Source organism: Theropithecus gelada, chromosome 17, assembly GCF_003255815.1.
Source record: "Theropithecus gelada isolate Dixy chromosome 17, Tgel_1.0, whole genome shotgun sequence".
Taxonomy (NCBI): Eukaryota; Metazoa; Chordata; class Mammalia; order Primates; family Cercopithecidae; genus Theropithecus; species Theropithecus gelada.
The window spans coordinates 66,608,372-66,621,700 of NC_037685.1; the positions used below are offsets into that span (position 1 = coordinate 66,608,372).

Genomic DNA, 13,329 nt, shown 5'->3' on the forward strand with positions numbered 1-13,329 from the left:
TGATTAATGGAGACTGCCAATACTCTATCCTTATACCACTTTTGCTGTCCCTTTGCATTCACTTCTTTGGCCATCTTATCCACTCTTCTGGCATTAAACAGCATCTATATGCTGATGACTGTTATATTTATATCTTAGTTTGAACCTCTTTTCTAAACTAGAGACTCATCTATCCAGTTGCTTATTCAACATTGCTATTTGGATGATTAAAAAGAGGTATAAAAAATTAGTATAAAAAACCTGCTCCAACCACATTCTTTCCTATCTCAGTTAATGGCAACTTGTCCTTTTTGTTACTTAAGGCAGATTTTTTTGCATAATCTTTGACTTTACTCTCATGTCCACATCCAGTTCTTATTTAAATCTTATTTGCTCTGCCTTCTTAATATTGCCAAAATTTGAATCACTTCTTAGTAGATTTTGCTTTGCTATTCCGCTCCAAACCACCATCGTTTCTTGTTTGTATTGTTGTAGTCTCCTAGTCATTCTCCACAGTAACCATTGTCCCTCCTAGGACTATCCTTGACATAGCAGCCAGAGTGGTCCTCTTGTAACCTAAGGTTATATTCCTCTTCTGTGCATGAGCCTTCATGGTTTCTCATCACTCTCTGAGTAAAAGCCAGCGTCTATACAATGGACTACAAGGCCCTGTGAGCTGAGCCCTCTTACTTATCTCATCTCATAGCTTTCCATGTCACCCAGTGTTCTCTTGTCACACTAGCCTTTGTACTGTTACCTCTGACTGTGATGCTCTTCTCTAGATAGCCTCCTGGCTTATTCTTTAACCCCCTTCAGTGTTCTCTCGAATACTACCATTTTTTGGTCAATCTTCTCTGAGCCACCCTTTCAACATTATTCCTTCTTCCTATCTATGCTTTATTTTTCTTATAGCACTTAACATCTGATATACTGTATTTACTCATTTATGTTATTGTATCTGCTGTATCTCTGTATTGGAACGTCAGTTCCATGAGAGCAGGAATTTTATTCTATATATTGCTATATCTCCAGAGCTTACGACAGTTCCACACACATTGCAATGCTCAATAAATATTTGTTGAATGAATGAGTGAATATATCACATCTAGCTTTGAGATAGGATAAATTCAATGATGGAAGAATTCACATTTACATGTATTATGTATCAATTTATTAAAATCATATAATCAATTAATGAAATATTTTATGAAGTGAATTAGATTGAAATATGTCCTGGCTTGTACCATTTTGATGATAACTTTTACAGCCTTGGAGTGTGTATAGATTCTATGTAGTATAAAAGAATTATCCACTTTTCTTGTAGTTTACAGTCTTAAAGATGTGTGATAGAAGTTTGAAATTGTGTGGAAAGCACAGTATTGAGATTTTTAAAAAATTCAATTGGTAAAGAAAGTATAGAATAGAGCAGGGGTCCCCATCCCTGGGCCACAGACTGGTACCGGTCTGTGGCCTGTTAGGAACCAGACAGCAGGAGGGAAGCAGTGGGCAAGTAAACAAAGCTTCATCTGTATTTACAGCTGCTCCCCATTGCTCACATTACTGCCCAAGCTGTGTTTCCTGTCAGATCAGTGGTGGCATTGGAGTCTTATAGGAGTACAAACCCTACCGTGAACTGTGCATGTGAGGGATCGAGGTTAACTACTCCTTATGAGAATTGAATGCCTGATGATCTGTCACTGTGTTAGTTTGTTTTTACGCTGCTGATAAAGACATACCAAAGACTGGGAAGGAAAAAAAAGGTTTAATTGGACTTACAGTTCCGCATGGCTGGGGAGACCTCAGAATCATGGCAGGAGTTAAAGGCACTTCTTACATGGTGATAGCAAGAGAAAATGAAGAAGAAGCAAAAGTGGAAACCCCTGATAAACCCATCAGATCTCATGAGACTTATTCACTATCATGAGAATAACACAGGAAAGACCAGCCCCCGTGATTCAATTACCTGCCCCTAGGTCCCTCCCACAACACGTGGGAAGTCTGGGAGGTACAATTAAAGTTGAGATTTGGGTGGGGACACAGCTAAACCATATCAGTTACTAGTGCCAAAGGCTTTGGGGACCACTGGAATAGAGGATTCAAGGTATCTGTTAGGATGAATAGCAGATCTAAAAGAAGAAGAAGAGCATAATACCTGAATAGTTTAGTTCAATGGCTCTTAACCTTTTTGTGGCTATATATGTTTTTGAAATTCATTAAAAACTATATGTTCACTCTAGAGAAAATGTTTTTACCACCAAAATTTGTATATATTTTAGTGTGTTTATGTACCCTAAATAGGTTACCCACAGTAGGTAGCTAGACTTCTAGGTAAGACTTTTTGGTGTAGATGGAATAGATAGCCAGTGTGAAATGCTGTGTAACAATCTGATAGAAGGTTTTGTAAGAGTTGAAAATTTTTACTCTCATATATAAATAGTTACTAATACCAAGTAACATTTTGAAAGATATTAATTTGTTATCAACACATATTGGTTAGTGTGGACTTTCAAATTAATTGTAAAATTGATTGCTTAGGAAAGAGAATGGTTTGAGATAAAAGGGAAGGAGTAGCGTTGGTGAAGAAACAATATTAAGGACAAGAACGTGCAGTCCTTTAATCCTAGATAAACAGTTTGGCCATCTGAATTAAAGGGGAAATAGTTCTTACAAACTCATAATATTGTAGATTCAGAAAAAGATCAGAGAAATCAGTCAAATACAGGTTCCTACTTCTCTCAACTAAACCCTTGTAACTTGGTCATCTCAGCCGTTTGGACACATCAGTGATTAGAAACTGGAATTCATAAAAATTATCAGAGCTTTTTTTCTTCTTGTTGGTCCTAATTTGGTATGTTGAAGTACATGGAAGTTTCATTTTGTTTTCTTATCATACATTCAGATTTTTTAAAAATGCTGTAACTTTTTCTCACCCTTTTACTGTAATTTTCTGTCCTTTCAGCCTTTACTCACATGACTTGTTTTCCAAATCAGCTGTCATCCTAACTGTTCTGTTATGGACATGATTCTGTTTGTCATTATTCTTGAAATATAGTGCCTAAAACTACACATATGAGATATGACAATGGCAGAGTATATGAGGATTATTGCTTCTTTCAGTCTGGCGATTTTTGCTGATGTAGACCCAGACTATATCAGCACTTTTGGGAGCCATAGCAATACTCATAATAGCCAAAATGTATTGGCTGCTTGGAATATTCCATGTACTGTGCTAAGTACTTTATATGTGTTACCTCCTTTTATCTTTATAACAATCTTTATAGCAATCTTAAGTTTATAATGATACTACCATTATGCATCTCATTTTAATGGGGAGGAGAATGAAGCTTAGAGAGATCTATGTGCCCAATACCACATAGTAACTGCTGAAGGTAGAATTCTAACCCAGGTCTGTAGGGTTAGGATTCTGTGCCATACCGACAAACGGCTGAGTTTGCCAGCAATGAAATATTTGGAGGCTTTCATATCAATTGCTATTAATTCAGTGCTTTCATATGTTTTAGTAAGTAAGCATTTAACCTTTCTATATTTTACTTATAAGTCGTAATTATAGGATTTAGATATTTATTTTTTTCTCTCACTCGTATAACTTATTTTTCCCAATATAACTTATTTCTCATAGCTTCCACATTCGACAAGATACCAGTCTGTTAAAGACAGCTTTTGCTCAAAGTTAGTAGTGATCAATAGATCAGAAATTTATAATAATAGTTTTTCTACATTCTGCAAATTCAGCTCATAGCACTGTTCATTAGCTCATGATTCTTGATCCATAAATAAACATCATTGTATCTGCTGTTGTCCTAAAAAAAATCATGAGAGATGCAGAAAAAAGAGCATTATACTTTCACTAATGACTCCTCTTCAAATCAACATTTGATGGTTTTGTTTTCTTCCTGGAGAGCCAATGCAATAGTACGTCTCACATTATTGTCTAAGTTTAGAGGAGAATGTTGATGACAAACCCCAAATATTGGCATGTTCCTTTTTTCTATTGATTTTTATGTAGATCATTATAAGTAGATGCCTTATATCCCATAGATGAAAAACGTATTTCACTTTAGACATTGGGAATGATTATTAACATTTATAATATACCTCATAATTGACAAAGTCCATTTAAATATGATCTCGTTTAATCTCCCCAGTTGTATGTGAAGGAGGTAGCGTCAGTCTTACCATTTTACACTCAAAAAAGTGTAAGATCATACAGTTTGAGAGTGGTCCAGTTTTCAAGCCTTAGTTTTGAAATATAGTCCACATCTTATATTCTTTTCTGCAATGTCACATGGCCTCTCAAGGAAATAAACGAAGGCATTAGATGAGGACTCGCCAATATAGGGATTGAAAGCATAATGTGTGCTTTAGGTAATTAGATAGATAGTTGAGAGTTAAAGGTTGAGTCTGAAGAATTTGACACCAACATGCTTAAAGAGAAAAGAAGGAAGTCCCTAGAAGGAGATAGTGAAGACATTTTTTGGCATGAGTAAAACTATTTAAGATTGTAATACCTTTGGTCACACAGAATTTTTTAAGTATTTCTAAAATTAAGAATAATAATTATTACAAATTTAGATTATTAACATTAAAGAAGTCACTGAAGATATTAACAAAACCACTTATTTGTGGAAAAAATGTGTTGGTATTAAGGAAGTTTAAGCAACAGACTTATTTGAGAATGGACCATTGATGTCGTTTTCTTTAAGGAGATTTTTTTCATTGAATAAGTATAAAATAGAGATGCATGAAAAAGTTGTAGATCAAGTTGGATGTTTTAGTACTATCAGTCACCAATTTCCAAGCATTACATTTGATTAAAATAGATTATACATCTATTTGTAGATGAATAAAATCAATGATGGTTGAGTAAGGTTTGGAAGATATTTGTTAAATGAAGTTTGCAGTGCTGTAAATTTTGAGAAGAATGAACCTTTACTGCAAGGAAGTTTAGATATTTATTAAGTTTGAGAAGTAGTTTCTTTTTACATTTTTAAAAATTGACTAATATCCACATTTATTTGTCATTTAACCTTAACACAATGTCAAATTCAGAAATTTTTAAATGAAATACATTTAAAATATGCTAAAGAAACCTGGGGAAATATTGAACTCCTCTGTTAAGGAAACCAAGGCTGAAAAACTAAATGAACTTCTAACCAAATGTCTCTCTATCATCTCCGTTCTCTTTCATAGCAATATTCCTACTATAAAAGCAACTCAATTTTGTTCATAAAAATAAAGTATAACCTCATTATGCCGTTAGATGTTGTTTATTATTGCTTGGTTTAATTTTCAGCTTTACTATGAAGAAGCTTTAGAAGTTGGCATTTAAAGGCTGGGTGTGGTGGCTCACGTCTGTAATCCCAGCACTTTGGGAGGCCAAGGGGGTTGATCACCTGAGGTCAGGAGTTTGAGATCAGCCTAACCAACATAGTGAAACTCCGTCTCTACTAAAAATACAAAAATTAGCTGAGTGTGGTGGCACGCACCCATAATCCCAGCTACTTGGGAGGCTGACACAGGAGAATCGCTTGAACCCAGGAGGCAGAGGTTGTAGTGAGCCAAGATGGCACCACTGTGCTCCAGTCTACGTGACAGAGTGAGACTCTATGTCAAAAAAAAGAAAAAAGAATTTGTATTCAAATGTTTTATGTTTTTACATATTTATGAATATCATGGAGAATGTGATGTGGATAAGATGGATATTTTATGTATATTTTACCAAAAATTCTATGTGCATAGGCAAAATAAAATCTCCTAACTTGAGCACAAATTTCTTAATGTTCCCAGATTTATGATCGCAGTCCATATGCCATCTTAAGAAAGGTTTGCAGACTCCAAAGTCTACAAAAATATTGGCCAAATCAATTAGTCAATGCACTTTATATATATATCCTTAATGTCCATATCCTTTCCACTGACAAAGCTGGACTAAGGAGTTTAAAAAATTTTTTTAATTGGAAGAAGAAAGAGGGAGAAATTTGATGTTGACTATGTATATCTGCTGCAGCGGGATTAGAATTCATCTTCAACTTCATGTTTGTTATTTCCAATCCTTCATTTCTTTGCAGGAGTGTTGTGGTGCCTGTAAAGAAGCCACCTCCAGGTAGTTTAGCTGTAACCACTGTGGGAGCCACTACTGCTGGAAGTGGGCTGCCAACAGGCAGTACCTCTAATATATTTGCTGCTACTGGAGCTACACCAAAAAGTATGATTAATACAACAGGTATTGTCCTTATATATTTTTGTGATACTCATCTTTTTATGTTTTCTATATTTTCATTTTTCTGCTTATTTGATCTTAAAAATTAAAATACCCTAATCATTTAAGATTATCTTAATTTTTAAGAAGGTTATATTTTATGTTATGACTTTTTAGAATTTGTCTGTAGTTGTAGAGTGCATTTTTTAGTGGTCATTTTAGAGGACAGTATTGTTTTTGAGTCTTCTCAAAACAGTGCTGTTTATTTTCAGAGTGAAATCAGATTACTGAAAGGTATTTGGGGAGCAGAAGCAAAGGATAATTTGAACACTGACGTTTGATATGTAAAAATGAGTAAAATATATCAAGAATATCAAGATGTACTAAAAATGTTAGTGACAGAAAGCAGATTTGGGGACATTGATTGGTTGAGTTCTAACATATATTCTTTGCTAAATCCCCTAAGGGAGGTAGAGCTCCCCTAAGAACCTTGACGATATGCAAGAGCCTCAACTTGATAAAAAGTGCATGTGAATAAGAACCGTTGTTTGACATTGAATTAATTCATATACATAGATTATAATTTGATCCAATTCATTGCCCAGCAAATTCCTAATGAATCTAGGAACAACAAATTTCAAAATCATTACAAATATTAAAAGTCTGCCTAAAATAACCTTTTTTTTTTCTGTAAATTTACAGAAATGTTCCTGTTGATTATCAGCTAAATAAATCCTTACCCAAATCTTTGTGATTCCGTTTTAGGTATTTATACAGCGCAAGATGATCCCTGACTTTTCTTCCCTGACTATAGTAGTCTTCTCTTCTCCAGACTGTATAGCCTTGAACTTTCCATTTATTATCATTGCCTAGATTCTTCCCATTTTTATTAATTTCATAGCTCTTTTTTGTGCTTTCTGTATCTATCTTGTTTATCATACCACCTGAATCTGACATATCATGAACAACACATTTATGGGGTTGTAGTAAGTAGAATGTACTCTATTAAGAATATTTATATTGGCAAATAAATGTCATTAATGGCATTGTGTCAAAGAATAGACCATCTATTGTTTATCTGTATTATAAATAGATATTTCTACCTGGCTTGTCTGAAGACTTTAAAGTCTTTCCAGTATTAGAGTTTCATTCTTTATACTCATTTAGCTTTCTAGAGATAGGAGTCAAACTGCTTTTCTTTTACTAAAGTATATACTTTAAAAGTGTAAAGGTTTTAAAAATGTGAATGAAGTCGTTATTCTTGTTAGGAGTTAGGTAAATGCAAAATGGAATCACCTTTTTTGTCTTTATATGAGACAAGTCATGATGTTTTTAATTTCTATTTTAAGAATTAAGAATGAATATGGAAAGTAATGGTAGCAAGAGTTTTGATGATAGTATAAAGTATATAATATTACAATGAGAAATAAAAATGTAAGTGATAAACTTCTTAAAAATGTGTGTGTGTGTGTGTGTGTGTGTGTGTGTGTATGTGTATATAAATTGTGAGCCAACAGCTAAGCCGGACATACTCTTCATTTCAAATATTGGCGTATAGGTGCTCTAAAATGTTATAGTGGAAGTCCCAGTAAGCAATTCAGTTTTATGGGAATTAGTATAAGATGATAATATTTTGGAACACTAGATGTCCCTCAACTCCACAGCTATTTAATATACTTACGTGGCGTATTACAGAAAAATCTCTACTAAAATTATATTTTTATATCATTGAGGGAACACTCATTATTTTAAGACCAGGTACTAATGTAACTCATTATAGCCCTTCTTAAGCAGTGATCTTATCAAAAGCAGCATTTGATGCTGCAGTGCCACAAATTTATGCTCAGATCGTTCACTCCAAACTCTGTCTTAAATGATGAATACCAAAAATATTGCAGTGTAGCTATAAAAAGATAACTTTTTCACACCTAAATTTGCATTGTTTTATCAGCCTCATTTTATCTAAAAAGTTTTTCATTTGTTGATGTTTTTTATTTATACCCCATTTGTAGTATGTAGTTTTGTTAGATTAATGTAAGCAAATCAATTAGATTTCAATGCAGCATCTGTTATATAAAATTATATTTATTAGCATACTTACTAATGGCCAAATGATTGTCAAATTCTGTTTTGAAATTCTGATGAGTAATTCTTTCAAAATCAGATAGTAATGGTGTAATAAATTTTTTTTAAACAAATTTATGTTTAAGGCTAAAAATTATTATTTTGGGAACAGGTGCCGTGGATTCAGGGTCCTCCTCCTCTTCCTCCTCTTCTAGTTTTGTGAATGGTGCTACCAGCAAAAACCTTCCAGCTGTACAAACAGTTGCTCCAATGCCAGAAGATTCAGCTGAAAATATGAGGTATGCATGACTGTTTGATTTTATTCATTTTAACTCTTTTTAAATGTAGTGAAACAGTACACAAAAATACAAAATATAGAAAGAGTTCTTGGTAATGAAGGTTAATTATTTTGCAATTGCATTTCACAATTATTCTGATATTTTTGGCTAGTTGTTATGTAAAAACATCTGATATATTTTGGTCCAAGCAGAGATCTTCAGTGATTTTAAATGTTTACTGTTGTATTAGTAATTCACTGTCATTAGTGCATGTTACTATTTCCAGTAAAGATTCAAACATGTACAAATGGTAACATGATAAAATTGGGCATCTTTGGGGGGTGATAAAACGTTTAAAATATAAAGTTTCAGGCCAGGCGTGGTGGCTCACGCCTGTAATCCCAGCACTTTGGAAGGCCAAGGAGGGCAGATCACTTGAGACCAGGAGTTGGAGATCAGCCTGGAAAACATGGTGAAACCTTGTCTTTACTAAAAATACAAAACTTAGCAGTGTGTGGTGGTGCACGCCTGTAATCCCGGCCACTCGGGAGAGAGGCTGGGGCAGGAGAATCGTTTGAACCCAGGAGGCTTGTTGCAGCAAGCCAAGATTGCACCACTGCACTCCAGCCTGGGTGACAGAGCAAAACTTTCGCTAATTAATTAATTAATTAACTAACTAACTAATGAACTAACTTTCAAATTAAATCTACAATGTTATATATAACATCATTGGAATTTGAATAAGCAAACATTATCATATCTGCCATGATTAAAGGCCATTCCTGGAAGAGACTGGCCCTCATTCTTGGAGTAAAATTGTGCACACGTATACACATACACACAGAAAAAACTGTGAATACTGTATGTATTCACAGTTTTTATAGAGGTATAACACAAATACAGAATATAAAAGCTTATTGAAAGAATGAACACACTCATCATCACCGAAGTTAACAAATAGACTGTACACCAGGAACCCTTGCTTTGCACTTTTTTCCTAGTCACTGTTCTTGCTTTTCTTCCAATTCCTTACCGTGACTTTTAATACTAAGATAGTTTTGTCATTTTTGAATTTTATGTAAATGTAAGTACATCGTATGTATTTGTTTGTCTCTGACTTCTTTTGTTCAACATTATTTTTATGAGATTCATCTATTGTTGCATATAACAATAGTTTATTCATTTATTCTTTTATTTATTTATGTGTCTATACCATAATTTATTAATTCATTTTACCGATGGTGGGCATTTGGAATTTTCCTTATCTTAGTTATTACAAATAATACTGCTATATAGATAAGGCCACTTATAATTACCATGAGTGTGCTACTATTACGTGTGTGTACTACACATTAATGTGTATATGTTAGATAATTTGGAGTGTAATTGCTGATTCATAGTGTTTGTATATGTTCAGTTTTACTAGATAATGCCAAATGGTTTTCAAAAGTGGTTGTACTAGTTTACTAACTCTGCAGCAGATTATGAGAGGTCTTGTTGCTTCATATCTTTGATAGGACTCAGTAGTTTTAGTCTCTGTCATTGTAGCCATTTTGGTGGAAGTGTAGTGGCATTCCATTGTATTTTTAGTTTGCATTCTCCCAATGATAAATGAGGTTGAGCACTTTTTAAATACATTTGTCTTTTGTTTTCTTCTTTTGATTTGCCTGTTGAAATCTCTAGTCCATTTTTTTAAATTGTGGGCTTTCTTTGGTCTTTTTCTTATTAATTTTTTGAAAATGAGCCCTTTGTATGTTATATGTCATACATATATCTTCTCCCATTTTTTGACTTATCATTATCAATATGGTCTATTTTGATCAACAGAAGTTGTAAATTTTAATTAAATTTACCTTACAATTTTTTGGTTTATAAGTGCTTTTGGTGTTGTAAAAGCTTTGTCTACATTTGCCCTGTCTTACCTTCTGGCTGCTTTATTCTTTGCTTTTTGAATTTAGATGTGTAATCCATTTGGAATTTTTGTGACTATAATGAGGTAGGAGCAATAGGTATATGAAGATGACCCAGCACCATTTATTGGAAAGACACTTCTTTTCCCTGTGTTCTGTCACTTTTGTCACAAATTAGTTTTTCATATATACTTGATTATGGTTTGGCAAACAGCTCTGCCTCATCTCTTTTTCTGTCTTTAAGCCATACTATCTTAATTAGCGTTAGGTTTAATAAAGATTGGGTTGAGTAAGATCTGCTCACCCTGTTATTTTTCCTCAGTATCATTCAATTACCTATTGACCACCTATGTGTAGATCTATTTCTAGACTTCATTCTGTCCCATGAACTATATGTCACTGCTGCACTATCTTCCTGTATCGTAGCTTTATATTAAGTTTTGAAAGAGATGAGGTAATATAAGTCCTCTAACTATTCTTTTTTAAAATTGCTTTGACTTTTCTAGATTAATTTACATTTTCATATAAATTTTACAAGTGACTTGTCAATTCTAAAGCAGCAAAAAAAGAAATTCTGCTGAAATTTTAATTACAACTCTGTTGAACCTTTAAATTTGAGGAGATTCTTCATCGTAATACTGAGTATTCAAACTTTCGAAATTGTCATTCATTGAGATCTTTAATATTTTTCAGCAGCTTACTGTAGTTTTCATTGTAAAGCTCTTGTACTTATTCTTAAATCTTTTTAAATTTTTATTTTTTAAATTTTTCATGTGTTTGATGATATTATATTAGATTTTTTGCTCTAAATTTCCAATTGGGAGTTAGAAGCCAGACAAAAAAGAGTACATAGTGTATGATTCCATTTATATGAAATTAAATGAAATGCAAATTAATTTATCTTTAAAAATAGCAAATCAATGATTGCCTATGTCAATTTTACCTCAATAAAACTGAAAAAAGGGGACAATTTTGTATTAGTGTATTGATTTTTATATGTTGATTTTATATTTTATAATCTTGCCACTTAATTTTAGTGAACTCGGTAAGTTGTTTAGAACTTTCTAAATTCACATAATCTATCTAACACTTTCTGTAGTTTCCTTGTTTTCTTTGCATGAGATAATGTCACTTGTAGCTTTAGTATTATTTATCCTGAAATGTTTGAGAATTCACCAGCAGAGCCATTTCTGCCTGGAATTTTCTTTCTTGGAAAATTTAAATTATAGATTCAGTTTTTTAAATTGATAAGTGAGTATCCATATAATATATTTATTTTTGTATCTGTTTTGTTATTTTTGTCTTCAGTGAATTTACTCATCTTATCAAAGTTGTTGGACTTATTGCCATACATTCTGTGTAATTTTTTACATTTTATTAATATTTTAAAATATAAGTATGATCTCTAATGATGTTTCATTTCAGATTTTGTTAATTTTTGTTTTTCTCATTTTTTCATTATCAGAATAGCTGTTGTTTTTCAATATTATGATTTCCCCCCAAAAATGATACTGTGTTCATTAACATTTTTAGGGTTTTTTTGCTTTTTATTATATGAATTCTGCTTTTATTACTCCTTTCTATTTACATCACATTTGCTTGCTTTTTTCTTTCCATATCTTAGAGTGGAAACTGAGTCTATAAACTGTGGACCATGAGCCAAATCATTCTGTCACCAGTTTTTGTACATAAAGTTATTGGCATACAGCCACACTCATTTGCCCGTATATTGCCTATCACTGCTTTCACATTACTGTGACTGAGTTAAATAGTTGCAACAGAGACAATATGGCCTAAAGCTTAAAATATTTACTATCTTATCCTTTACAGATGTTTCCCAAACCCTCTCTTGGATCTTTGATTTTAGACTTTTCTTGTTTAATGGTGTGGTAGATGAGCATTTAAAGCCATAACTTTTCCTCCAAGCACTGTTTTACCTGCATTGTACAAATGTAGTATTTTTTATATTCAATATTTTTTCTAATTTTCCCTACTTCTTCTTGGATTCCTACACTTTTCAGAGGTGCATTTTAACATTTATCTTTGTTCACTAAAAATACTGCCATGCAATCCATTCAAGTTGTTGCATGAATTAATAGTATGTTCCTTTTTAATTTCTCAGTCATATTCTGTGGTATGGATGACAGTTTGTTTAAACATATACCTACTAAAGGACATTTAAGTTTTTTCCAGTTTGGGCCTATTAAAAATAAAGTTACAATGGACATTTGTTTTTATGTGAACATATATTTTTATTTCTCTGGGATAAGTACCCAAGAGTGAGATTACTGGCTCTTTGGTAAGTATATGATTAGTTTTATAAGAAACTGCAAAACTGTCTTCTAGAGTGACTGTACCACTTTATCTTTCCACTGGCAATGTGTGAGTGGTCCAGTTTCTCCTCATTGTTACCAGCATTTTTTAAAGTGTTCTGATAGGTATGTAGTGATATCTTATTGTGCTCTGAATTTGCATTTTCCTAATGGATAAAGATGCAGAACATCTTTTCATATGTTTATTTCCCATCAGTGTGTCTCCTTCATGAATTGTCTGTTCATGTCTTTTGCCTATTTTTTAATTGAATCACTTTCTAACTTTTGAGCTCTGAGAGTTTTTGTTATATTCAAATACAAGTCCTTTTTTAGAAATGTAGTTTGCAAATATTTTCTCCTAGACGTGCTCCGTTTCATCCTTTTAATGGGGTTTTTAGCAGAGAAAAATTTAAATTTTTTTTAATCTGGCTTGTCAGATTTACCTTTTTATAGTTAAGCTTTTGGTGTCATGTCTAAGAGCTCTTCACCTAGTTCTGTGTTCCCAAATTTTATATTGTGTTTTCTATAAAGTTTTGTGGTTTAAAAGTTGTTTTACTTTTAAGTCT

The 13,329-nt window shown here is 32.9% G+C and overlaps 1 protein-coding gene across 2 annotated transcripts in view; it reads left to right on the forward strand.

The window, feature by feature from the left end:
- NBEA (neurobeachin) overlaps positions 1 to 13,329 on the forward strand; it is a 752,078-nt gene that overhangs the window by 259,392 nt on the left and 479,357 nt on the right. For both annotated transcript variants that reach the window (XM_025364271.1, XM_025364273.1), the window contains 2 exons: positions 6,069 to 6,223; positions 8,436 to 8,562. In XM_025364271.1, the coding sequence (XP_025220056.1) occupies positions 6,069 to 6,223; positions 8,436 to 8,562 (282 nt within the window). The remainder of the gene's footprint in view (positions 1 to 6,068; positions 6,224 to 8,435; positions 8,563 to 13,329) is intronic.